Source organism: Theropithecus gelada, chromosome 7b, assembly GCF_003255815.1.
Source record: "Theropithecus gelada isolate Dixy chromosome 7b, Tgel_1.0, whole genome shotgun sequence".
Lineage (NCBI taxonomy): Eukaryota > Metazoa > Chordata > Mammalia > Primates > Cercopithecidae > Theropithecus > Theropithecus gelada.
The window spans coordinates 46568919-46596674 of NC_037675.1; the positions used below are offsets into that span (position 1 = coordinate 46568919).

The window sequence follows — 27756 nt, forward strand, 5'->3', positions numbered from 1 at the left end:
GACGAATAGCTGGACCAGACCACGTTCACGTACCTTTAAACAATGAAAATATTAAAATAATGGGTTGCCATTCCTTGCACGGTGAAAACGAGACTTGGCATTTTGTTTTCTCAGCCCAGATAGAGATATAAGACAAATTATTCCATCTACACACTTTTGCTTTTCACCTTATATTCTGATTTAAAAGTACAAGGAATGATGCACATTAGACGCTCAATAACATTAAGTTCACAAATTGATGGGTATTCCATTGTCCCAGGGTATATATTTTATAATAAATCTCTATTATGACATTTTAAGTGATTTAATCACGTTAGCAATGACGCCTAGCCATCTAATCTTTGGAAACGGAAGTTAAATTTTGAGTTTTTTAAAACAAAACAAAACACCGGAAGCGCACAGGGGACCATATTTAGAGTAACGCCTTAATGGTGCGCATGAGTCTCCGGGAGGCCTGCACAGGTTTCCGGGAAGCCAACCAATGATATTCCCAACGCAAACTCAGTGGCGGCATTTTCTACTGGATAAATTGGCTTTAGTCCCGCCTTCTCGTTGCAGAGTTTTGTGCGAAGGAAACCGATGGGGATCGGAACCGTAGCGGTTGAGCTGCCGCTGCTACGGATATCTGACCGAAGCCTTCGGTGGTTGTCGGCCTAATGAGCGGACGGCAAAGAACGCTTTTTCAGACGTGGGGCTCAAGTATCTCCCGATCATCTGGGGCTCCGGGTTGTAGCTCCGGAACTGAGCGACCTCAGAGCCCTGGCAGCTCCAAGGCGCCTTTGTCAGCAGCAGCGGAGGCTCAGCTGGAGTCGGACGATGATGTGTTGCTTGTCGCGGCGTACGAGGCTGAGCGGCAGTTGTGTCTAGAGAATGGCGGGTTCTGCACCTCCGCGGGCGCCCTGTGGATTTACCCTACCAATTGCCCAGTACGAGACTACCAGCTGCACATCTCCCGAGCTGCTCTGTTCTGCAACACGCTGGTGTGTCTACCTACCGGATTGGGAAAGACCTTTATTGCCGCCGTGGTCATGTACAATTTCTACCGCTGGTTCCCTTCAGGAAAGGTGGTCTTCATGGCCCCAACGAAACCCTTGGTGACACAGCAGATCGAGGCTTGCTACCAGGTGATGGGTATCCCGCAATCCCACATGGCCGAAATGACAGGTATCTTAGACTGGACTAATTTTGAAGTAAGAGCTGGGTCTCCAGGGGAAAACATGCGTTTTGGTGGAAATAGAGTTAAAGGAATTCCTGACCCATGTGGAATAGCTCCCAAGCTAGAATATGTGCATCTTATGCCCTCTCTCTTAAAACATTCTCTACTTGTAGCAAGCCCAACACTGATGAGTAGGGTTGCTTTATTCAATCTTCAGAGAATATCTGTAGCTTCTCATGGTATTTTGAAGCTATTATATGTGTATACCCCATGGGTAACTGAACATGGTGTTTCCTGGCATTCTTCCTGAAAAAGATTTCTCAGTTGAAGAAACTGCCTCTCTTCAAATATTATGCCATTTTGTAGGAATTTTCTAAAGATAATTTGGTTGTAGTCCTAGATAAGTGCCAGCTTTGATATTTGGACCACACCAGAACTTTAAAATGTAGCATTCCGATGAATTGTCAAATTGTTTTTCTCTTAATATTACCAAAGCATGTTTGCCTTCTGAAAAGGCCAGACTATTTATATTTTATAGATAACAGTCTGAAGTTTAGAATGTAGAATGTCACTTTTATTTTCAGGGTCTACACAAGCTTTCACCAGGAAGGAAATATGGTGTAGTAAGAGAGTCCTTTTTCTTACACCTCAGGTCATGGTAAATGACCTTTCCAGAGGAGCTTGTCCCGCTGCTGAAATAAAGTGTTTAGTTATTGATGAAGCTCATAAAGCTCTCGGAAACTATGCCTATTGCCAGGTAATAATTTTGTTAAACGGTATTTTGTAGTGTAACTGTACTGTTAAAGAGTATTTTGGCGAATAGTTACTAGTGGGATGGAAGTTATTGACAATATTATAAAAAGCCTTTACGTCTATTATCTCAGAACAGATGGTGATAAAGAATATCTGTACTTTCTGTCATCCATTCAAATCAGTGTCTCCACTGCCTTTTGCTGTTATTGTTGTTTTCTTTTTCTTTTTTAAGACTAACCAGATAAATTAGTGTCAGATGTAGATCATAAGAGCCTAGTCATGGTTGGGACAGTGATCTAAAATAGGGTACGAATGGAGTTTTGAAATTAATAAAGATTGGTAGTGGATATACAATGTCTTTTCTTGGCGGCTAGGTAAAATAATGACATGATGTATGCCACATACCTAACACAGTGCCTTCCAGTTGAGTACTCCAGGAATATAAAATAAGATGAAGTAGTGGGATGTGGTTGTAAACATCATTCATATCTTTGCACTCAATGAAACTGACTCTCTGTTTCCCTCTTCTATTAAGGGGGACCTTGCCTCTTCTACTTAAGGGCCAGGTCATTAATATTTTATGCTTAACAGTTTGAAAACCTTTGTAGGCCATAGTGGATAAAAGTGGTGGGGACTCATTAAAAAATATTTAGCTGGGATAACACTTAAGATTTGAAAGAGATTGGAGAGAAGAAGGCTAAAGACAGGGTATCTAATGAGGGGTAGAAGGGATGTAGGATGACTTCCAGATTTCTGACTTGGAAAACTGAAGACTGTGAGTTCTGAATGGAGAGCAGGTTTAGGGGAACGTGGAAAGATGGTTTAGATGTGTTGAGTTTGAGGTGTCTATGAGGAATTCAGCTGTAAATATTCATTAGGTGATATTGATAGAAGTATGGATCTTGCTGGAGAGTTCTGAGGTAGAGATACAGATTTCGAAATTATAAACATATAGATGGTAGTTGAAACTATAGTAGCTGGTGATGATAGGAGGAGATTATAGAGCAAGAATAAAAGAGGGAAAAGGTAGGGAAAGTTAATTTCATTTAGGGCAAAGACATGAATTTCACTGCCAGTTTTTGAATTTGTATAGTCATTTCTTTGGGGACTGTAAATGTTATTTTATTATATCTCTGTATTAGGGATAATTGTCATCTTTTTTAATAGTTGATCTTCCTAATTATATTCAGGAAATGAATATAATATATTTTTCCAGTTATTTGTATCATTCCAAATTAAATTAATACACAGCATGTTAAAAATTTCCACCTGAGAGGGGCATTTAAAAACTTTTAGCTTGAGGCCAGGAGTTTGAGATCAGCCTGGGCAACATAGTGAGACCTTATGTCTACAAAAATGAAATGAAATAATAAAGCACTTAAAAAATTTTTTTTGATTCCAACTGTATGGAATACGTTTTGAAGATTTAGCTGGTAATTATTTTATTTTCAAAACATTTCTAGGCATTAGATGATTTTTTTTTAACAGCAAGACTTTATGAATACAATAAAACATGCATTGACTTCATTAATAATCAGACAGCCCTGACAGCTTACACTACATTGAATATTCCAGATATATATTCCAATAGGCACACCTGCTCCATGAAGCACACACCACCATTTCCTCTTCTACAAGATGCTTGAGAATTCCTCCTGAAAAGAAGTAATGTATTTGGCTTACTTTTCATGTATAAGAGTTCTGGAAGGCATATTGATACATGTGCCATATAACAATAAAATGATTTCACTCAAAACTGCCTCACAATCTGAAAGAACACTTTGAATTTTGGCTATCATACAAAACAGATTTTTAAAAGCATCAATCCAGTAAGCTGTCTTTTTGTCTTCCTTACTGCACTCATGACTTTTCAAAAATCTTTCTATGATATGTAAGGACCATCACTTCTAGCATTAAGCTAAACTGAAAATGGTCACTAGGGATATTTTGTCTTGCATCAGTTTTTAATTATAATTTTACTTGTTTCTGAAGAATAATAAGTATAATGTTATGTCTTCATATGCAATCTGTACCGTATTTTTAAAAACTCGATAAATAATATCAGTATTAATCAAGATTCAGTGTTAGTCTCATTGAATTTGTTTTTGTCTTGGGTTGAAATTGGAGTGATTTTTGAATAATCTGGTTTTATTGTTTAATCCTGTGTTTAATTTGGGAACTATGGTATACTGAGAGCTATTCCTGCAAATCAGTCTACTTTGAAAGTGCATTTTCCTCTGTACTGGGGCTTCACGTGAAGTGGTATTTGGGAATCTGGCAAATTATCAGTATTAATCATACTAGAAATGGTTGTTGAGTTCAAACCAGGAAGTGCAGATGGTGATTTGGTACTACTGAGGAAATGTTTTAGGATTTAAAAAGATATTTAGATTTTAAAAATTACCTCAAATGACTATATTTTTTAATGAATACACTTAATTTATATATTGTGAGCTGGGCGCAGTGGCTTGAACCTGTAATCCCAGCGCTTTGGAAGGCCAATGCCAGGGATCACTTGAAGTCAGGAGTTCAAGACCAGCCTGGGCAACATAGGGTGACCCTGCCTCTACAAAAAGTGAAAAAATTAGCCAGGCCTGCTGGCACATACCTTTAGCCCCAGCTGCTTGGGAGGCCAAGGCAGTAGGATCACTTGAGCCCCCCCAGAGTTTGAGGCTGCAGTGAGCTATGATGGATATCATCACTATGCTCCAGCCTGGGCGACAGAGTAAGACCCTGTCTCTAAATTTTTTTTTTTTCAATTGTGAGTTTTCCATAAAATCTAACTTAAAAAAATCTTTCACAAAATTTCAAATATAATTTCATATTGCTATTTAAAATTTTGCTCAGTTTTATCTATTAAGGTTTATCTTAATCTGTCAAGTGTGCATATGGATATAGCTGTAAGGCTGAACTGTGGCCCAGACAATGGAAACTGAACTTTCTTCCTCTTCTATTTGACCTTAAAGCAGCCCTTTGAGTTTTTTTTTTTCTTTTGTAGAGACCAGGTTTCACCATGTTGCCCAGGCTGGTCTTGAACTCTTGAGTCAAAGTGATCCACCGCACTTGGCCTCCCAAAAGTGTTGGGATTACAAGCATGAGCCACCGTGCACAGCCCCTTTGAGTATTTTGATTTGCCTCTGTATTTGGCTTTGATGTTGCAGTTTTTTCTGTAGAAGCAGCTGTACTGTGTTCTTGATCAGCATAGAGTATAAACCTAAATCATTTGCTCTTCAGATAACATAACTGGTGGTGGTTCACTCACTAGACCATCAATATACTGATTAAGGAATAATGATAAGGGAACATGTATAATAGGTAGTTTAACAGAACCACTGTTATTTTTGCATTGAACAGATGAAACTAAACAACTTTTTTTTTTCTTAAGGTTGTAAGAGAACTAGTCAAATATACAAATCACTTTAGAATCTTGGCTCTAAGTGCCACACCAGGTAGTGATATAAAGGTAAGTAAAATGTTTTTCCATTTATTACAGTTAAGAAAATAAAGCTTTTGGCCAGGTGCAGTGGGTCACACCTGTAATCCTAGTGCTTTGGGAGGTGGAGGTGGGAGGATCACTTGAGGCCAGGAATTCCAGACCAGCCTGGGCAACATGGTAAGACGTATCTCTACAAAAAATTTAAAAAATAGTGGAGCATGGTGGCACACATCTGTAGTCTCAGCCACTCCAGAGGCTGAGTCAGGAAGATAGCTTGAGCTTAGGAGATCGAGGCTGAAGTTAGCTATGATCACCACTGTGCTGCCGCGTTGGTGACGGAGCAAGACCCGTAATCCCAGCACTTTGGGAGGCCAAGGCGGGCGGATCACAAAGTCAGGAGATGGAGACCATCCTGGTTAACACAGTGAAACCCCGGCTCTACTAAAAATACAAAAAATTAGCTGGGCGTGGTGGCGGACACCTGTAGTCCCAGCTACTCAGGAGGCTGAGGCAGGAGAATGGCGTGAACCCGGGAGGCGGAGCTTGCAGTGAGCAGAGATTGAGCCACTGTACACCAGCCGGGGGACAGAGCGAGGCTCCTTCTCAAAAATAAATAAATAAATAAATAAATGAATAATACAAATCATATGGGGCCAGATCAGTTTTCCATTGTAGTATTTATCTAGTTTGACATGAGAACTACAACATTTCCTGCAACCTGCTTAGCTTTTTTTCAGTAGTTGTAGGACTCCCCTCCTCTCCCCTCTCCCCTCTCCCCTCCTATCCACTCCCCTCTGTTCTGCTCCATTCTCCTCCCCGCTCCCCCTTCCCTTCCCCCTCCCTGGCCCTTTCCCCTTCACTTTCCCTTTGCTTACCTTCCCCTCCTTTCCTTTCTTTTTTTTTTTTTTTTTGACGGAGTTTCGCTGTTGTTACCCAGGCTGGAGTGGAATGGCATGACCTTGGCTCACTGCAACCTCCGCCTCCCAGATTCAAGCGATTCTCCTACCTCACCTGCCCAAGTAGCTGGGATTACAGACGTCCACCACCACCACGCCTGGCTAATTTTTGTATTTTAAGTAGACACCGGATTTCACCATGTTAGCCAGCTGGTCTCCAACTCCAGACCTCAGGTGATCCGCCCACCTCAGCCTCCCAAAGTGCTGGGATTACAGGCGTGAGCCACTACGCCGAGCCCAGGAGTTTCATTAAATTAGTAGTTTTCAGACTTCAGTGTGTATAAGAATCCCTAAAACCTGTTAAAAATGCAGGTATTTTCAAATAGTAAAATGATTTTTAAAAATTGTTACCGTTTTCAGTTTTTTAAAGTTTTATTTTGAAATAACTTTAGATTTCCAGAAAAATTGCAAAAATTGAAGTCTTTTTTTGGTCCTCTCCCATCTTCCCCTAATGTTAACGTATCATATAACGATAATAAAATTATCAAAGCCAGAAAATTAGCATTGGTATACCTGTAACTAATCTGCAGATCTTGTCTGAATTTTGCCAGTTTTCCCACTGATGTACTTTTCTGCTGTGATCTCACATTGTGTTGTCATGGCTTATTAGTCCCTTCTAATCTGTGATGATTCCTCTCTTTTCTTTTTTCTTTTTTTTTTTTTGAGACGAAGTCTCACACCGTTGCCTGAGCTGGAGTGCAATGGCATGATCTCAGCTCACTGCAACCTCCACCTCCCGGGTTCAAGTGATTCTCCTGCCTCAGCCTCCTGGGTAGCTGGGATTACAGTCGCCTGCCACTACGCCTGGCTAATTTTTTGTATTTTTAGTAGAGATGAGGTTTCACTATGTTGGCCAGGCTGGTCTCGAACTCCTGACCTCGAGATCCACCCGCCCGGGCCTCCCAAAGTGCTGTGATTACAGGTGTGAGCTACTGCGCCTGCACGGTTCCTCTTTTTCCTTGTTTTCCATGGCCTTGATGCTTTTGAAGAGTAGGTGCCAGGTCTTTTGTAGAATATCCCTGAATTTGGGTTAGTCTGATGTTTTCTCATGATGTGGTGGCGTTATGCATTTGCTAACAATAATCCAGAAGTGATGCTGTACCTTTCTCAGCATATCCTATCAGGGAATACATGACGATGGTTTGCCTTTTTACTTGTATTGTTAATCTTGACTTAGTTAAGATGATGTCTTCTTGGTTTCTTCATTATAAAATTACTGTTACTCCCTTTGTAATTAATAACTATCTTGTGGGGGAAATACTTTGAGACTGTGTAAATAATCCTGTTTTAGCATCTGATGTTGGTTCTTGGCTTGCAACAATTATTGTTGTGGTATTTGCCTAATCATTCTTTCTCTCTTTTACATTTATTAATTTGAATTCTTCTGCAATAAAGAGCTTTTTTCCTTCTGTGGGCCACAGTCCAATACTATTTTGTCAATTTTATTAAGATTGTTCCAGCTTTGGCCATTAGGACCTCCTTCAAGGTCCTGTGTCCTTTAGACATGCACTTTTTTTTTTTTTAAATAGGGTCTCACTGAGTTCTCCAGGCTGGAGGGCAGTGCACCATAATACTCACTACAGCTAAATTTCTCAGGCTCAGGTGATTCTCCCATGTCAGCCTCCTGAGGAGCTAGGACTACAGGTGCGTGCCACCACACCCAGCAAATTTTTGTATCTTTTGTAGACACAGAGTCTCCCCGTGTTGCCCAAGCTGGTCTAGAACTGCTGGTCTCAAACTCCTGGGCTCAAGTGATCCACCTGTCTCAGCCTCCCAAAGTGCTGGGATTATAAGCATGAGCCACCACACCTTGCCACCCTTTTTTTTTTTTTTTTTTTAATGCTTCTGCAACTTTCTGACATCATAAGATACATTATGCTCCTTTAATATCTTTTCGGCCCAGCCATGGAATCAACCATTTCTCTGGGAAATTCTGGTTTCCTTTATTGAAGAATGGTAAAAATGCAGATTTTGAGACCTGTCCTATAACATTCTGATTTTAGTCACTCTGAACGGTCTTCCATATTGAGTAAGGATTTTATTGGATACATTCTGTGACAGCCTTCTTAGAAAAAAATTTTTATTTTTATGGGTACATAGAAGGTATATATATTTATGGTATATATGAGATATTTTGATACAGGCCTGCGATGCATAATAATCACATCAGAGTAATGGGATATCCATCACCTTAAGCATTTATCCTTTTTGTTACAAACAATCCAGTTATACTCTTTTCGTTATTTTAAACTGTACACTTATTATTGACTATAGTCACCCTATTGTGCTATCAAATATTGGATCTTATTTATTCTATTTTTTTGTACACGTTAACATAGGATCCCCCCTCCTACCCACCTCCCCCCCACCCTTCCCAGCCTCTGTAACCATCCTTCTACTCTCTATCTCTATGAGTTCAATTACTTTAATTTTTAGCTCCCACTAAAAAGTTAGAACATGTGAAGTTTGTCTTTTTGTGCCTGGCTTATTTTACATAACATAATGATCTCCAGTTCATCTGTGTTGTTGCAAAATGACAGTATCTCATTTTTTTTTTTAATGACTGACTATTACTCCATTGTATGTATGTACCACAGTTTATTTATCCAAACATTCGCATGTTGATGGACACTTAGGTTGCTCCCAAATGTTGGCTATTGTGAATCATGCTGCAATGAACATGGGAGTGCAAATATCTCTTTGATATACTGATTTTCTTTCTTTTGGGTATATACCAAGCAGTAGGATTGCTGGATCACATGGTCGCTCTATTTTTAGTTCCCTGAGGAACCTCCAAACTGTTCTCCATAGTGATCATACTAATTTACATTCCCACCAGCAGTGTATGAGGCTTCCCTTTTCTCCACATCCTCACCAGCATTTGTTATTGCATGTCTTCTTGATAAAAGCCATTTTAAATGGGGTGAGGTGATATCTTATTGTAGTTTTGGTTTGCATTTCTCTGACGATCAGTGATATTGAACACCTTTTCATATACCTGTGCCATTTGTATGTCTTCTTTTGAAGAAAAGTCTATTCAGATACCTTGCCCATTTTTCAAATTATTAAACTTTTTACTATAGAATTACTTGAGCTCCTTATATATTCTGACTATTTATTTGCTTTTGAGACAGGGTCTCATTCTGTAGCCCAGACTGGAGTGCAGTGGCACAGTCATGGCTCACTGCAGCCTCAACCTCTGGGCTTAATCAATCCTCCTGCCTCAGCCTCCCACGTAGCTGGGACTACAGGCCTGCAACACCATGCCTGGCTAAGTTTTTTTGCTTTTTTCTGTAAAGATCGGGTTTCGCCATGTTACCCAGGCTGTTCTCAAACTCCTGGGCTCAAGGAATCCGCCCACCTCAGCCTCCCAAAGTGCTGGGATTACAAGCATGAGCTATCACACCTGGCCTCCATATATATTTTAGGACTGTTTCTCCTATTTCTGTGAAGAATGTCATTGGGATTTTGATAGAGATAACAAGAGAGAGAAACAGAGAGAGAGAAAGAGAGAGAGAGAGATTACATTGAATCTGTAGATTGCTTTGGGTAGTATGGACATTTTAACAATATTGATTCTTCCAATCCATGAACATAGAATATCTTTCCCTTTTCTTGTGTCCTCTTCAATTTCTTGCATTAGTGTTTCTTAGTTTTCATTGTAGAGCTCTGTCACTTCCTTGGGTAAGTTTATTGTTAGGCATTTTGTTTTATTTGTGGCTATTGTAAATGGAATCACTTTCTTGATTTCTTTTTCAGATTGTTCACTGTTGGCATGTAGAAATGCTATTGATTTTTGTTCGTTGGTTTTGTATCCTGCAACTTTACGGAATTTTCTTATTAGTTTTAATAGTTTTTTTGATGGAGTCTTTAGGTTTTTCCAAATATAAGATCATATCATCTACAAGCAAGGATACTTTGACTTCTTCCTTTTCAGTTTGGTTGCCCTTTATTTCTTTCTCTTGTCTGATTGCACTAGCTAGGACTTCCAGTACTATGTTGCATAACAGTATTGAAACTGGACATGTTTGTCCTGTTGAAGATTGTAGAGAAAAGACTTTCAGTTTTTCCCCATTCGGTACGATACTAGCTATGAGTTTGTCATATATTACTTTTATTATGTTGAGATATGTTCCTTCTACCCTCAATTTTTTGAGAGTTTTTATCATGAAGGGATGTTGAATTTTATCAAATACTTTTCAGCATCAATTGAAATGATTATATGCTCTTTGTCCTTCATTTTGTTGGTATGATGTATCACATTGACTGATTTTTGTATGTTGAACTATCCTTGCATCCCTGGGACAAATCCCACTTGGTCATGATGAATTTTTTTTTATCATATTGTGGAATATGGTTTGTTGATGATTTTTGCATCAATATTCATCTGGGATATTGGCCTGTAATTTTCTCTTTTTGATGTGTCTTTGTCTAGTTTCGGTGTCAGGGTAATACTCTAGCCTTGTATAATGAGTTTGGAAGTATTACCTCTTCATCTATTTTGTTTGTTCAGATTTTGGATTTCTTCATGGTTCAATCTTGGTAGGTTGTATGTTTCTAGGAGTTTATTCATTTCTTCTAAGTTTTCCAATTTATTGGCATATAGTTGCTCATAGTAGCCACTAATGATCCTTTGAGTTTCTGTGGTATAGATTATAATGTGTCCTTTTTCATCTCTGATTTTATTTGGGTCTTCTCCCTTTTTTTTTTTTGTTTTAAAATCGTTAGTCTGGCTAAAGTTTTGTCAATTTTGGTTTTGGTTTTTTTTTTTTTTTTTTTTTCAAAAAAAAAAAATTTTTTTTTTTTGATTTTTTTTTTTTTGTATTGTTTTCTTCATTTCAGATTCATTTATTTCTGCTCTGATTTTTATTATTTATTTTCTTCTACTAATTTTGGGTTTGGTTTGTTCTTGCTTTTCTACTTCTTTAAGATACACTGTTAAGTTATTTATTTGAAGTTTTTCTTTTTTGATATGGGCACTTAATAGCTATAAACTTGTCCCTCAGAACTAGTTTCATTATCTCTTGTAAGTTTTAATATGTTGTATTTCTATTGTCATCTGGTTTTTCAAGAAATTTTTTAATTTCCTTCTTAATTTCTTCATTGACCCACTGGTCATTTGGGAGTGTACTGTTTGATTTCCATGTGTTTGTATAGTTTCCAAAATTCCTCTTGTTATTTGATATTATTTCATTGTTTTCAGATGTTTTAAGACTTGTTTTATGATCTAACATATATATGGTTTGTTCTTGAGAATGATCCAAGTGCTGAGGAGAAGAATATATATTCTGCAGCTGTTGAGGAAATATTCTATAAATATTAGGTCCATTTGGTCTATAGTGTAGATTAAGTCTGATGTTCCTTTGTGGATTTTCTGTCTGGAAGATCTGTCCAATGTTGAAAGTGGGGTGTGAAGTCTGCAGCTATTATTGTATTGAGGTCTATGTCTCTCTTTAGGCTCTAGTATTTGTTTTATGTATCTGGGTACTCCAGTGTTGGGTGCATACGTATTTAAAACTGTTACATTCTCTTGCTGAAGTGACCCCTTTATCATTATATAATTATCTCCTTTCTCCTTTCTTATGGTTTTTGTCTTGAAATCTATTTTGTCTGATGTAAGTATTGCTACTTCTGCTCTTTTTTGGTTTCTATTGGCATGGAATATTTTTTTCCATCCCTTTATTTTCAGTCTGTTGGTATCTTTATAGGTGAAGTATGTTTCTTATAGGCAACAGATCATTGTGTCTCATTTTTTCATCTGCTCAGCCACTCTAGATCTTTTGATTGGAGAATTTAGTTTGTTTATGTTCAGTGTTTTTATTTATTTATTTAATTTTTTGAGACGGAGTCTCGCTCTGTCACCCAGGCTGGAGTGCAGTGGCGCAATCCCGGCTCACTGCAAGCTCCGCCTCCCGGGTTTACGCCATTCTCCTGCCTCAGTCTCCCGAGTAGCTGGGACGACAGGCACCTGCCACCATGCCTGGCTAATTTTTTGTATTTTTAGTAGAGACCAGGTTTTACCGTGTTTGCCACGATGGTTTCAATCTCCTGGCCTCATGATCTGCCCGCCTTGGCCTCCCAATCAATGTTTTTATTGATAAGTAAACTCTTACTCCTGCCATTTTGTTGTTTGTTTTCTGGTTGTATTATGTTTTTTTCTTTCTTCTTTCCTCCTTTCCTTCCTTCCTGTCTCCCTTTTGGTGAAGGTAATTTTCTCTGGTGGTACATTTTAGTGTCTTGCTTTTATTTTTTGTGTATCTGTTGTATGTTTTTAGATTTTAGGTTATCATGGCCGGGCGCGGTGGCTCAAGCCTGTAATCCCAGCACTTTGGGAGGCCAAGACGGGCGGATCACGAGGTCAGGAGATCGAGACCATCCTGGCTAACACAGTGAAACCCCGTCTCTACTAAGAAATACAAAAAACTAGCCGGGCGAGGTGGCAGGCGCCTGTAGTCCCAGCTACTCGGGAGGCTGAGGCCGGAGAATGGCGTGAACCCGGGAGGCGGAGCTTGCAGTGAGCTGAGATCCGGCCACTGCACTCCAGCCTGGGCTACAGAGCGAGACTCCGTCTCAAAAAAAAAAAAAAGATTTTAGGTTATCATGAGGTTTGCAAATAATATCTGTAAGCCATTATTTTAAATTGCTGACAACACTGATTGCTTATACAAACAAGCAAGCAAAAAGAAAACTAATACAAAGTCTACACCTTAACTTTTTCTCCTTGCTTTTTACCTTTTTGTCAGTATTTTTATCTTACTGTACTGTTTTTGTTTTGAAAAGATGTTGTAGTTATTTTTGATCAGTTCATCTGTTTGTCCTTTTACTTAGGACATGAGTAGTTTATACACTGCAGTTACAGTGTTATAATATTCTGTGTTTTTTAAGTATTTACTATTACCAGTGAGTTTTCTACCTTCAGATGATTTCTTATTACTCATTAACGTTCTTTCTTTCAGAACTTAAAGTATTCCCTTTAGCATTTTTTTTTTTTGTAAGAAGGGTCTAGTGTTGATGAAACCCCTCAGCTTTTGTTTATCTGCGAAAGTCTTTATTTCCCCTCATATTTGAAGGGTATTTTTGCTGGATATACTATTCTAGGGTAATTTTTTTTTCTTTCAGTATTTTAAATATATCATGCCATTCTCTCCTGGCCTGGAAGGTTTCTGCTGAAAAGTCTGCTGCCAGATGTATTGGAGCTCCATTGTATGTTGTTTCTTTTCTCTTGCTGCTTTTAGGATCCCTTCTCTATCCTTGACCTTTGTGAGTTTGATTATTAAATGCCTTGAGGTAGATTTATTTGGGTTAAGTCTTCCTGGTGATCTATATCCTTCTAGTACTTAAGTACTGATATCTTTCTCTAGGTTTGGGAAGTTTTATTATCCTATTGAATAAACTTTCTACCCCTATCTGTCTCGCTACCACCTCTTTAAGGCCAATAACTCTGAGATTTGCTTTTTTGAGGCTATTTTCCACATCTTAACAGGCATTCTTTATTCTTTTCTTTTTTTTTTTTTTTTTTTGGCTCTTTTGTGTATTTTCATATAGCCTGTCTTCACGCTCAGTATTTCTTTCTTCTACTTGATGAATTCTGCTTATATTAAGAGACTCTGTTGGATTATTGAGTATGTCAATAGCATTTTTCACCTCCAGAATTTGTACTTGATTGTTTTTGATTATTTCCATCTCTTTGCTAAATTTATCTGAGAGAATTCTGAATTCGTTCTCTGTGTTATCTTGAATTTCCTTGAGTTTTCTCAAAACAGCTATTTTGAATTCACTGTCTGAAAGGTCCCATATCTCCTGGTACCTTATTTAATTCATTTGGAGAGATCATATTTTCCTGATGGTCTCGATGCTTTTGGATGTTCACCTGTGTCTGGATAATAAAGAGTTAGGTATATATTGTCTTCACAGACTGGAGTTGTTTGTACCCATCTTTTTTAGAGGGAAGGATTTCTGGGTATTCAGAGGGACTTGTGTGTTGTGATCTAAGCTGTATTTCCATTAGGGAGCACACCAAGTGCAGTTAACACTTTAGTTCTTGGAGACTCAGAGGCACTGTCTGAGTCTCAGAGAGAAACAAATGGAGTTTCTCTCTCTGTGCTAAGCTACCTGGAGCTGGGGGTGTGGTAACACAAGCCACCTTGTGGCCATGACCACTGGGACTGCACTGGGTAAGACCTGAAGCTACCACAGCACTGAGTCTCACTCATGGCCTGCTGTCACCACTACCTGCCTGCTGTCTATGTTTACTTAAGGCTTTACAATCAGAAAGAGTTGAAGCCAGCCAGGCTTCTCTCCTTTCTTTCAGGGTAGCAAGTTCCCCCAGGCCCTGGGCAAGTCCAGAGATGCCATCTGGGAGCCAGGAACTAGAGTAAGAAACCTTAGAAATCTACCTTGTGCTCTATACTACTGCAGCTAAGCTTGCACTCAAAGCACAAGATGAAATCCTTCTCACTCTTTCTTTTCACAGGCAGAAGAGCCTCTCCCCATGGCCACCACTACCATAGGCCCATGGGGTGTACCACCAGTCTACTGCTGATTTTCACTTAAGGCCCAAGGACTCTTCAGTTAGCTTGTGTTGAATGCTGTCAGGCCTGGGACTCACCCTTCAGAGAAGTGGGTTCCCCTCTGGCCTGGGACAGTTTCAGAAATGCTGTTCAAGAGTCAAGGCCTGGAATCAGGTCCCCAAGAGCCCATTTGTTGCTCTACCCCACTGTGGCCAAGCTGGTACCTATGGTGTAAGACAAAGTCTCCTTTACTTCTGCTTTTCTCAAGCAGAAGTAGTCTCTCATTATTGCCATCATTGCTAGAGATGTGCTGGGTCTCACCTGAAGCTGGCATGTCTCAGAGTCTCACCTAAGGCCTATGACATATTACCTGAATATGGCTGATGGTTATTAGGGCCTAAGGGCTCTTTAGTCAGCAAGTGATGAATCTTGTTAGGACTGGGTTCTTCCCTTCAAGGTAGTGGGTTTCCTTCCGGCCCGGGGTACGAATAGAAAAGTTGTCAGGGAGCTAGGGTCTGGAACGGAGACCTCACTATTCTGCCCTATCCTGTTGTGGCTCAGCTGATATCCAGGATACAAGACAAAGTCCTCTTTACTCTTCCCTCTTTTTTCCTCAAGCAGAAGGAAGGAGTCACTTTTCATTTCTGTGAGCTGCATAGCCTGGGGTTGAATGAAGGGTGATGCAAGCACTCCTTTAACTGTCCCAGCTGGTGTCTCACTAGGTCGTGTGCCCCTCATGTTCATCGTCTCCAGAGCACTTGCCGGAAGTTAAGTTCCAACCACTAGGATGGGGAATTCCCTTCTGGCTAGGGCTGGTCTAAATGCTCCCTCTGTGGTAGCACTGAGTTCCACTTCATTTTGCTTTTCACTGTGACAGAGCAACACTTAGTTCAAGGCACACTCTCACAGAAACTGCACTCTTCCTCCCCCGAGTTCTTGGATTCTTTCTCCACACCACAGGGCCTCTGGAGGATGAGGGAGGGGTGGTGTTGATGATTCAAGATTATGTTTCCTGGCCGGGCACGGTGGTTCACACCTGTAATCCCAGCACTTTGGGAGGCCGAGGCAGGTGGAACACGAAGCAGGAGATCGAGACCATCCTGGCTAACACGGTGGAACCCCGTCTCTACTAAAAATACCAAAAATTAGCCGGGCGTGTGGCGGGCGCCTGTAGTCCCAGCTACTCAGGAGGCTGAGGTAGGAGAATGGCGTGAACCCGGGAGGCGGAGCTTGCAGTGAGCCGAGATCAAGCCACTGCACTCCAGCCTGGGCGACCGAGTGAGACTCTATCTAAAAAAAAAAAAAAAAAAAGGATTGTGTTTCCTATCCTCTTCAGTGCCTCTTTCAGCAATATGAAGTGAATACCAGGTACTGTGATTGCTCAGTTGATTTTTGGTTCTCATGAAGGTGCTTTTTTGTGTAGACAGTTGTCAGATTTGATGTTCTGCGTGGGCAATTATCTGTATTTCCATCTCGCTCCATGCTTCCAGTGATAGCTTTTAACTCTCCCAAGCTGCAAGACTTTTTTCTTCTATCCTCTTTTTGATGAGCTTAGAAATTTGTATCCTATCTCTGGTTTTCTCCCTGACCTCATTTAAACATTCATGTTTTTCAGTCAGTTTAAAAATGCCATTCCTTCAGAAAGATCCGTTCTAACTAAGCTATCTTGTCAGTGTTCCCTATCTTGTTATTTTCTTCTTAACATTTGTGATAATCTGTCATTCTTTTGCATATTGATTGTTTGTGGTCCTTCAGCGCCACTAAAATATCAGCTACACGAATGTAGGGATTATGCCAATTTTGGTACTCCTCTGTCATTAACTCAATGCCTGGCATGTGGGAGTTACCCATGTATTTCTTTCATGAATGAACTATTAAAAGCAATAAGCTTAATTTTATAAAATGGTCCCAAATGTACTCTAGATTTTGAATACATAAGGCCCCCAGTGATTATGATTATGGTGTGCTGTATTGGGCACTTTGCCAGGTATTGGGAATGCTAAGATATGATTCTTACCCTAGGCTATTTTGTTTTGTTTTGTTTTGTTTTCCTGAAATTCAGCCCTCCAGGCTTTCTTTGTTTTTTTTTTTTTGGAGACAAGGGACAAGGTCTTGCTCTGTCACCCAGGCTGAAATGCAGTGGCAACTGAAGCTCACTCGCTATAGCCTAGAACTCCTGAGTTCAAGTGATACTCCAGCAGGTGCTTGCCACTTCACCAGCAATTGTCATTTTTTGTAGATATGGGGTCTCACTATGTTGCCCAGGCTGGTTTCAAATTCCTGGCTTCAAGCAGTCTTCCCAACTTGGCCTCCCATAGCCCTGTGATTACACCCTTAGGCGTGAGCTGCTGCCTGGCCTAAACCCACAAGGCTTTCTATTTTTGTTTGGGTGCCATGGCTCACACCTTTAATCCCAGCACTTTAGGAGGCCAAGGTGGGCGGATCACAGAGGTCAGTTGGAGACCAATTAGGCCAACATAGTGAAACCCCATCTGTACTGAAAATACAAAAATTACCTGGGTGTGGTGACGTATGCCTGTAGTCCCAGCTACTGGAGAGGCTGAGGCAGGAGAATCGCTTGAACCTGGGAGTCAGAGGTTGCAGTAACTCGAGATAGATTGCGCCATTACACTCCAGCCTGGGCGACAGAGGGAGGTTCCATCTCAAAAAAAAAAAAAAAAAAAAAAAAGCCGGACACGATGCTTCACTCCTGTAATCCCAGCACTTTGGGAGGCCAAGGTGGGTGAATCATGAGGTCAAGAGTTTGAGACCGGCCTGACCAACATGGTGAAACCCCATCTCTACTAAAAACACAAAAAATTAGCTGGGCATAGTTGCAAGCGCCTGTAATCCCAGCTACTGGGGAGGCTGAGGCAGGAGAATCACTTGAACCCAGGAGGCAGAGGTTGCAGTAAGCCGAGATCATGCCACTGTGCTCCAGCCTGGGTGACAGAGTGAGAGTTCGTCTCAAAAAACAACAACAACAACAACAACAACAACAAAACAACTTTTTTTTTTTTTTTTTTTTTTTTTTTTTGGAGACAGAGTCTCACTGTACTCCCAGGCTGGAGTGCAGTGGCGTGATCTCGGCTCACTGCAAGCTCCGCCTCCCGGGTTCACGCCATTCTCCCGCCTCAGCCTCCCAAGTAGCTGAGACTACAGGCGCCCGCCACCACGCCCGGCTAGTTTTTTTTTTTTTTGTATTTTTAGTAGAGACGGGGTTTCACCATGTTAGCCAGGATAGTCTCGGTCTCCTGACCTCGTGATCCACCCGCCTCGGCCTCCCAAAGTGCTGGGATTACAGGCTTGAGCCACCGCGCCCGGCCAACAAAACAACTTTTAATTTTTAGATACTCTCAGGATCCTCTTTCTTTGTTTTGTTTTGTTTTTTTTTTCTTTTTAATTGTTAATCGCACTGTCAGTACCATAGTCTTCTGGTACAGTAGTTGTTTACACTAACAGATTATATGTTTTTTTCTCCAGTTTCCTAATTTTACAATGAAGTCTCTTTATAAGCTTTGGGTACATGAAATTTAGCCCTGGAAATGTATTCACATCATATATGTTGATTTAAATGGAAAATATTCTACTAATTTATCAATAATTGATTTAGTATTGCTAATTTGAAATTTTTGTCTGAGTCTTTATAAAGACTGTATTTGGAAAGTACCAAACTACATTTGAGGAACTTTTTGGACATTTACAGTATTCTTATTTCTCAGATGCTTTGCTTGAAGGTCTGTGTGGGGAAAAGATGTTTCGGAAGCACTTTTCACCTGTTGTACTACTTCTGATGTACTTTTCTTATAGGCTTGTCTTCTTTCTTTTTTGGTATTTAATGATATAAATTTCTGGTGCTTCTTTCAAAATTTTACTGCTATTTTATTTCTGTTAGTGACTTAAACTAAAAAATTTTAACATGTAATGTAATTTATAATCATACTTAATTGATTTCGCATAGGCTGTGCAACAAGTTATTACTAACCTGCTAATTGGGCAGATAGAGCTTCGTTCTGAAGATTCTCCAGATATTTTGGCATATTCTTATGAAAGAAAAATTGAAAAGCTTATTGTTCCACTTGGTGAAGAACTTGCAGCCATCCAAAAGACCTATATCCAGGTAAGCCATTTTTATGACATTTAGGATTTCATAAATAAACTGGTAATTTAATTATTTCAGCTAACAGGATATGGATGTGATAATATACTTATTTTTATATAATTGATATGTTGAAAAAATTCTTTGAAGTTAAAATTTTTGGAATGAGCACCGTGTTTTGTATTTACTAGCAAACTATTATTGAAAGGGAAAATACAAAAGACAGGCCATTTGTAAAGCAAATAATAGCCTTACATGGTTTTGCATTTTTTTAAGTAAACCTTTTAACTGGAATATAGAATATGCGCGTACATACACACACACACAAACAGCGAAAGTAGACAAAGCTCAGTGAATTTTCACAAAGTGCACACACCTGTAACATGAACACGTGCTGAGATTCAGCCAGAAGTTTCTTTGTTTTCTTTTTTTTTTTTTTTTTGTTCGGTTCAGCTCACTCACTGCAGCTTCCACCTGCCCGGTTCAAGCAATTCTCCTCAGCCTCCCAAGTAGCTGGGATTACAGGCGCATGCTACCACATCTGGCTAATTTTTCTATTTTTTAATAGAGACGAGGTTTCGCTTTGTTGGCCAAGTTGGTCTTGAACTCCTGACCTCAAGTGATTCTCCTGCTTCGATCTCCCAAAGTGCTGGGATTACAGGTGTAAGCCACCATGTGCCCGGTCCTCAGAGGTTTCTTTGTAATGAAATATATTTTCACTATTGTCCTCCCTGATCCTTTATACAGCAGTGCTTTGCAACTGGGAATTATTTCACCTACCTGGCAACCTTTGGGAATGACTTGACACATTTTTGGTTCTTACAACAACAACAAAAAGACAGGATAGAAGGGGAAGGCAAGAGGTGAAATGTGGAGTTATTATTGGCATCTAGTATTTGGAGGCCAGGAAGCAGCTAAACATCCTACAATGGATAGGACAGCAACCCCACAACAAAGAATTGTCTGGCCCAAATGCCAATGTTATAGCTGTTGAGGACCTGCTTAGACAATTGTCATTTTCACTGGGAGAAATTTGAGGTAACACATTGTTTTTCTGCAGTTCATACTTAGTGTCATGGTAGAACAACATGTTTTCACATTTTCATTGCCATGGATTAAAGATGGTTACAGGAATAGATAACCAAAAAGTTATCTGTCACTTAATCTATAATAAGTCTTTCTTAAGAGACATTTTGTAGTAATACAGCTTGTTTTTTGTTTTTAAATTATTTGCATTATTGAGTTAAGATGTGGCAAAGTATTTTTGTAATCGTCTCTTTGATATTAGTGCATTTTTAATTGAAAATCATTCCATTTACAACAACGTAAATATGATAATTCTTATAATCATATACAAATGTAATTTAATTTTGTTGGTATTTTTAGAGTGCCTTATTAGGCAGTATGATCAACAAAGTTGGAAGGGAGGAAAATACTGTATTAAACTAGCCATAGTTTAGAAAATACAAATTAGGCAAAAATTTAAACAATTACATACTGCTATAATAGGTCTTCATCTATCGGTCTCCTTTTGTGCCATTAAGCTCATTTCTGCCTCAGGACCTTTTTGTTTGCTGACTTCTCTCTCCGGAATCCTTTGTCCTTAGAACCTCACATGGTAGACATACCTCATCATTCACATGTAAACTCAAATGTTCGCTCCTCAAAGAGAGAGTCTTTGTTCACCTTATTTAATAATGATCCCTTTCCTCTCAAAGACTCTACAGCATTATTGTGTTTTAGATTCTTAAATGCATTTGTTATAATCCAAATGATTTGCTTTCTTTGTTCGCTTCTTTATTCTTTGGTTCTCTCCTTTGGAATGGAAATTATATGGGAGCAGTGACTTTATTTGTCTTAGCCACACTGTCCCCAGTGTTTTAATTTAATTTAACTTAATTTAGGAGAGCTAAGTAATTAAACATGAGGCCAAAGTACGTAAGAAAGTGGCAGTCTTTTATTGCAAATATGCACACACTCTCGGGCGAGGTTCTCTGGTCCTCAGGTGTGGGGGACCAGGGAAGTCGCGCCGGTCCTCTTGGGTGATGTTCTCCGGTCCACAAATGCGGGGGCCGAAGAAGTCACAACGGCGCTTACCGGCAGTGGACTTTCATGCCTGGGAGCTGGAGGGGGAGGAGTTTGGGGCGTGTGTGTAGGAGTGGCTTCTTGAATTTCGGTGTCCCCGGCTTGACGTCACTCTGCACATGCTCAGTTGATTTGGTTCTTTTCCTGGGCGCGGGAAAATCTTTGATGAAAAACCCGGAAACAACAGGGACTGCTCCATCTTGTTCACCTTCCTCCATCTTGTCCTTTCCCCCTCACCCAAACACCCAGCATTTAGAACACTGCTTGTTACATAGTAGGTGCTTAATAAATATTTGTTGAAAAAAATGAGTCAGTGAGTAAAATTAAATATACTCAAGACATTTCAATTTATTCAGTACTTTACAAACTACTCTACAAGTATCTGCTGAGGACCTAAGTGCCAAACTGGTGTAGGTACTGAGGTTGTAACAGTGAAGAAATCAAAGGTCTTCTTTCATGGTACTTACACTTAGATTACAGTGTGTGTAGGTTGAGGGAGAGAGGAGTTAAGAAATAAACAGATTAGGGCTGGGCGCGGTGGCTCAAGCCTGTAATCCCAGCACTGGGCAGATCACGAGGTCAGGAGATCGAGACCATCCTGGCTAACACGGTGAAACCTCGTCTCTACTAAAAATACAAAAAATTAGCCAGGCAAGGTGGCGGGCGCCTGTAGTCCCAGCTACTCGGGAGACTGAGGCAGGAGAATGGCGTGAACCCGGGAGGCGGAGCTTGCAGTGAGCCAAGATGGCGCCACTGCACTCCAGCCTAGGCGACAGAGCGAGACTCCGTCTCAAAAAAAAAAAAAAAAAAAGAAATAAACAGATTAACAAATGTATTCTTAAATTATAGTTGTATATAATAATTGCTCATGTTGATTTTTATATGGATATTATTTGGGGATAGATGTCAAGTAGTTTTAAATGTTATCATTGCTGAGTTTACTTAAGCATTCATTGTAAGGCAAACCTTATTAAATATATAATTCCTATTTTAATATGTGAGAAAATGATTGTACTTGAAAAAGGACTTAGAGCAAGCTTAAACTAGATTGCTTTTAAATTTGCAGATTTTGGAATCATTTGCTCATTCTTTGATTCAGAGGAATGTTTTGATGAGAAGGGATATCCCAAATCTAACAAAATACCAGATAATTCTGGCAAGAGATCAATTTAGGAAAAACCCATCTCCGAATATTGTGGTAGGTATTTTTAAATAAATTTTGATGACAGAGTAAATTTTCACCTAAAGCCAGGATAAAACATAGGTACTGATTTTTTGGGTACCTATTAGCTCATCAAAAAATGAGGCTGAACACAGTGGCTGATGCCTGTAATCCCAACACTTTGGGAGGCAAAGGTGGGAGGATCACTTGAGCCCCAGAGTTCAAGACCAGCCTGGGCAACATAGTGAGATCCTGTCTCTACAAATGTAAAAAAAAAAAATAGCCAAGTGTGGTGGTATGTACCTACTCAGGAGCCTGAGGCAGGGTAGGATTGCTTGAGGCTGGGTGGTCGAGGTTGCAGTGAGCTGTGATTTTAGCATTGCATTGTAGCCTAGGTGACAGAGTTAGACCTGTCTCAAAAAAAAAAAAAATCAGAAATGTTTATATAGTTTATAAAAGCATGAAAAAAACCTGGCAAGAATACAATGTAACGATTTGTGTTAAGATAAATTTTACCTTTTAACTTTTTCTTTCTTTTTTTTTTTTTTTGAGACAGAATCTCGCTCTATTGCCCAAGGTGGAGTGCAGTGGCGTGACCTTGGCTCACTGTCACCTCTGCCTCTCAGGTTCAAGTGACTGTCATGCCTCAGCCTCCCTAGTAGCTGGGACTACAAGCACGCATCACCATGCCTGACTAATTTTTGTATTTTTAGTAGAGAGAGGGTTTCACCATGTTGGCCAGGCCAGTCTCAACCTCCTGACATCAGGTGATCCGCCTGTCTTGGCCTCCCAGAGTGTAATCCCAAAGATTACATATGTGAGCCACAGTGCCCAACCTTTCTTTTTAACTTTTAATGAAGAATTTGTCTTTAAGTCCATTTATTTTGTAAAGTCGCAAGGCCATGAGAGGGTAGATTGTAACTGAATTTTAGACACAGAACATTTATTCTTATTCTCAATACCAGAGTTTAAAGGAAGCATCACAGCAAGCTTCTTGTTTCTAACCTGCATTGGAAAAAAATAAATGGATAGGAAAATGTCTGTCAAACTAGGTCCAAAGGTTAAATGCTACTAAAAATGTTAGAAAACAGTAGTCTTCATCTCAAAGAAAAATAATTAGAATATGTTCTCCATGCTGTCCTTAAAAACTATCTTATCAGATAGATACACATACCATGTACTTCCATAAAGGAATGTGTCCTTCATTTTTCCATGAGAGTAGTGGTTGAAAGCACAAGGCCTCTTAGCCAAAATTCCTGGGTCTAAATAGTGGTTCTGCTACTTACAGCTTGTATGAGCTTCCTCATCTGTAAAATGAGCATAACAATAGTAGCTACCTGCTAGATACTAAGATTAAGTGAATTGTGCAAGTAATGTGCTTAGAATAGTTTCTGGGGCTCAGTATCAGATATTTTCATGGCACCTAAACTTGGTATTAAATGTTGGCATTAAAACAGTCTGATTAAATATTTGTATTTTTGCCAGTAACATGCATGAGGATAGGCCATATCTAACTTATTTCCCATTTCCATTGTATCTAGCTCAGTGTTTGACATGTAGTAGATGCTTACTATATAGTTTTGAAAGAACAAATATATCTATATACTGCCAATTAATTTACCTGTAAAGAAAAACAGTATAATTTTTTTCTCCTTATTTTTAAAATGTAAGTTTCTTGTTTAATTAAAGAAAAAAAAAACAAAGGGGCAGATTTTACATAAAAAATACATTGGTACCTTTCCATAGCAACATCCTGTAAGATGACATTTAATAACCAGTCAGTTATAGCAGTATAGAAGGGAATGATTATTATGATCATTTGGATTATATTATAAATGTTACACTGACTATGGCCTGACAACTTGGGCATGGAGCGTGTATGTTCATTTATTTCTCTGGTTAAATTTGACATATGCTGTTTTTCTAGGGAATACAACAAGGCGTAATCGAGGGAGAGTTTGCTATTTGTATTAGTTTATATCATGGTTATGAATTATTGCAGCAAATGGGAATGAGATCATTATATTTCTTCCTTTGTGGAATTATGGATGGAACTAAAGGTAAATTGTATCAAATTATTTAAAGAAATAATGACATGTATTATTTTGGCTAAAGACATTGAAGGGCTGGGCACAGTGGCTCATGCCTGTAATCCCAGCACTTTGGGAAGCCGAGATGGATGGATCACTTGAGGTCAGGAGTTCAAGACCAGCCTGGCCAACATGGTGAAACCCCGTCTCTAATAAAAATACAAAAATTAGCCGGGTGTGGTGATGCACACCTGTAATCCCAGCTACTCAGGAGGCTGAGGCGGGAGAATCGCTTGAACCCGAGAGGCGGAGGTTGCCTTGAGTCAAGATTACGCTGCTGCACTTCAGCCTGGGCAACAGAGCGAGACTGTCTCAAAAAAACCAAAACAAAAAGACAAAGAGTTTGGATTACTTAAAAATGATTTATTTTAAAAAGCACTGGAATAATTAACAAATGGCCATGTTTCTTTGTTTTTAATAAATTCCTGGAGAAAAGGAAACCATTCATTAATACATATATGAATGTAGAACTGCAAAAAGTTGCTGGTTTTCATGTTTACACTTGAAAAACTTACATTCATTGCTAAAGTTTAATTTCTTTTTAATAAATAATACATTTTATCAGTTTTATTATTATTTATTTGGAAAACCTTTTCTTAATTTCTGAAGGGATGACACGGTCAAAAAATGAACTTGGCCGAAATGAAGACTTCATGAAGCTCTATAATCATCTAGAGTGTATGTTTGCACATACACGTAGTACTTCAGCAGATAGTGTTTCTGCTATCCAACAAGGTCTGGTTTTTCTTTTAAAATTATGTATTGCATTGTGTTTCTTAATCAAAGTTAATTTTGAAATTTTGCTCCTTTGATGCAAATGTCTACAATTATTTTTATTTTGTAGCAACAGATCTGTTAAATGTGTAACTATTTCATTTTTAAAGTTAAGATTAATGTATACAAGTTTAAAGTTTATATGCCTTAAACAATGTTTAAACTATAAACATATAACAGATGTTAGTAGTTGTTAGTGGTAGTGAAAATTCTCAGAACTATCAAAACCTGATTTATAGTTTAAAATATATTTTTGCTTTGCTGCTGGTTCTTGTTTAGGTTCTCTCAGAATGAAATTTTTATGAAAGTTCAAAGTTCATTTTACAGTAAGACTTACGTGCTACCTAGATGTTACCTCTGGTTTAAATTTAAAAAAAAATTTTTTAAAAGTCCAACATATGCATTGGAAAAGATAACTTTAATATACACTAGTGTAATTGAATATGGAAAAAAAATTTTTTTTAATTGATATTTTTGTTTTTTTCCAGGAGATAAAAATAAAAAATTTGTTTATAGTCATCCAAAGTTAAAGAAATTAGAAGAAGTTGTAATTGAACACTTCAAGTCATGGAATGGTAGGTCATGTTTAGTAGCTTTAAGGCAAGGCAAAGTTATTGCAAGAGGTAGAACTTTACTTATGGCCGGGTGTGGTTGTTCATGCCTATAATCCCAGCACTTTGGGAGGCTGAAGATCACGGGAGGTCAGGAGTTCAAGACCAGCCTGACCAACATGGTGAAATCCCATCTCTACTAAAAATGCAAAACTTAGCCGAGCATAGTGGCGCATGCCTGTAATCCCAGCTACTTGGGAGGCTGAGGTAGGAGAATCGCTTGAACCTGGGAGGTGAAGGTTGCGGTGAGCCGAGATTGTGCCATTGCACTCCAGCCTGGGCTACAAGAGCAAAACTCAAAATAAATAATTTCGAAAATAAAACAAAAAACTTCAGCTTATTAGTTTATTCTAACATTTCTTATGGAGAAGATGGGCTTTTAATTACTCTGGATAAGGAATACTAAAAAGCTCTGAGAAATTTTGGAAGGGTTAGGGCAAGGGTTGTGGTGGGAATGTTAAGAATAAGGTACTATATAAGTTAGCTTGGGATAATATAAAGAAAGTGGACAGTAAAACAATATATAGTCAAGTAGAAGATTAAAGTAAAGTAGGTTAGGAGAGAGAGTTATAGAGGAGTGCTGTTTTATATAGGATGGTTATGGAAGGCTTCTCTGTAGAGGGATATTTAAAGTGATAATGGAGATAAGGGAGGAAGCCTTGTGAGTTTTGGAGGTTGGGGGAGAGATAATTCTAAGCAGTAAAAATAGCAGATTCAAAGGCCCTGAGGTGGCAGTAGGGTGCTTGGTATGATTAAACAGACCAATGTGGTTAGATTAGTGTGACTGAGGCTACAAGCGATATAGATGAGAGGTATCCAGATAATATCAGACTTTAGTTTTTAATTTCTGAGTATTTGTGCTTTGCAAAACCAAAGAGAGGTATTTGTAGCAGTGGAATGACATGACATTTTAAGGATCACTCTGGTAGTTTTGTGGAGCATAGACGTTGATAACTTAGAAAACTATTATGATAGTCTTGGATGATGACACATAATAATGGTGTGCATCAAGGCAATAGTGGTCAAGGTGCTGGGAAATAGATTCTAGAGATATGTTCAAATTGGAGCCAACTTATTTATTGTATTTGCTGGTGGATTAGACATATGGTATAAGAAAAAAGAGAATTGGCTGGGTGCAGTGGCTCACGCCTGTAATCCCAGCACTGTAAGAGACTGAGGTGGCCAGATCACGAGGTCGAGATCAAGACCATCCTGGCCAACATGGTGAAAGCCCGTCTCTACTAAAAATACAAAAATTAGCTGAGTGTGGTGGTGCATGCCTGCAGTCTCAGCTACTTGGGAGGCTAAGGCAGGAGAATCTCTTGAACCTGGGAGACGGAGGTTGCAGTGAGCCAAGATCGTGCCACTGCACACTAGCCTGGCAAGAGTGAGACTCCATCTCAAAAAAAAAAAAAAAGGAAAAAAGGAATCTGGCTGGGTATATACAATTATGTGTACATGTTTGCAAATGATTACATGAGTAAAGTGAAAAATGTAGAGATAAGTATGTGAGGTAATACGTATGTTAATTAGCTTAATTTAGCCATTCCACAATGTATATAGACATCTCAAAACATATTGTACAACTTAAATATGTACAACTTTTATTTTTCAATTAAAAAAAAAAGAATAACAAAAGAAAGAGCAAACACATTAAGATGTTTTTGAGACACCTAAAATTAGATAAGCAAATGTAGATCTCAGAAGAATGGTTGGTGCTGTTTTTACATACTTACATATATGTGAATACATTTTGGAGTTATCAGCATACAGGTAATATTTAAAGTTTCAGGAATAGATGTGATTGTCAGGACAACAGTTTAGAGACAGACAGAAGAGGATCCAGAATGGAGTCCTGAAGAATATCAACAAAGTTTGGATGAAAAAAAGCCACTAAGGACCTTGGGGATGAAACTAGACAAGTAAAGTGTAAGAGAAGCTGACGAAAGAGACTATTTCAGAAGGAAAGAGTACAGTGTGTTAAACTAAAAAGTGGCCATTGAACTTGGCAGTATGGAAGTTATTGATTTTGCTGGAAGGAGCTTTAGTGGAATGAGGGTAAAAAGGCAGGCTGTGACAGGTTGAAGGAGATGTAGGTTTTGTGATGAAAGCAGCAATTCATTC

The 27756-nt window shown here is 39.1% G+C and overlaps 1 protein-coding gene across 2 annotated transcripts in view; it reads left to right on the top strand.

Moving 5' to 3' along the window:
- Nucleotides 1-441: 441 nt before the first annotated feature.
- Nucleotides 442-27756, top strand: part of FANCM (FA complementation group M) — a 72361-nt gene continuing 45046 nt past the window's right edge. The window contains exons 1-8 of one of the 2 annotated variants that reach the window (XM_025392504.1): nucleotides 442-1164; nucleotides 1741-1913; nucleotides 5295-5372; nucleotides 18773-18931; nucleotides 22062-22193; nucleotides 24085-24217; nucleotides 24857-24982; nucleotides 25510-25596. In XM_025392504.1, coding sequence (XP_025248289.1) covers nucleotides 657-1164; nucleotides 1741-1913; nucleotides 5295-5372; nucleotides 18773-18931; nucleotides 22062-22193; nucleotides 24085-24217; nucleotides 24857-24982; nucleotides 25510-25596 — 1396 coding nt within the window. In that variant the 5' untranslated portion in view covers nucleotides 442-656. The remainder of the gene's footprint in view (nucleotides 1165-1740; nucleotides 1914-5294; nucleotides 5373-18772; nucleotides 18932-22061; nucleotides 22194-24084; nucleotides 24218-24856; nucleotides 24983-25509; nucleotides 25597-27756) is intronic. The other variant, XM_025392505.1, reaches the window with a different exon arrangement.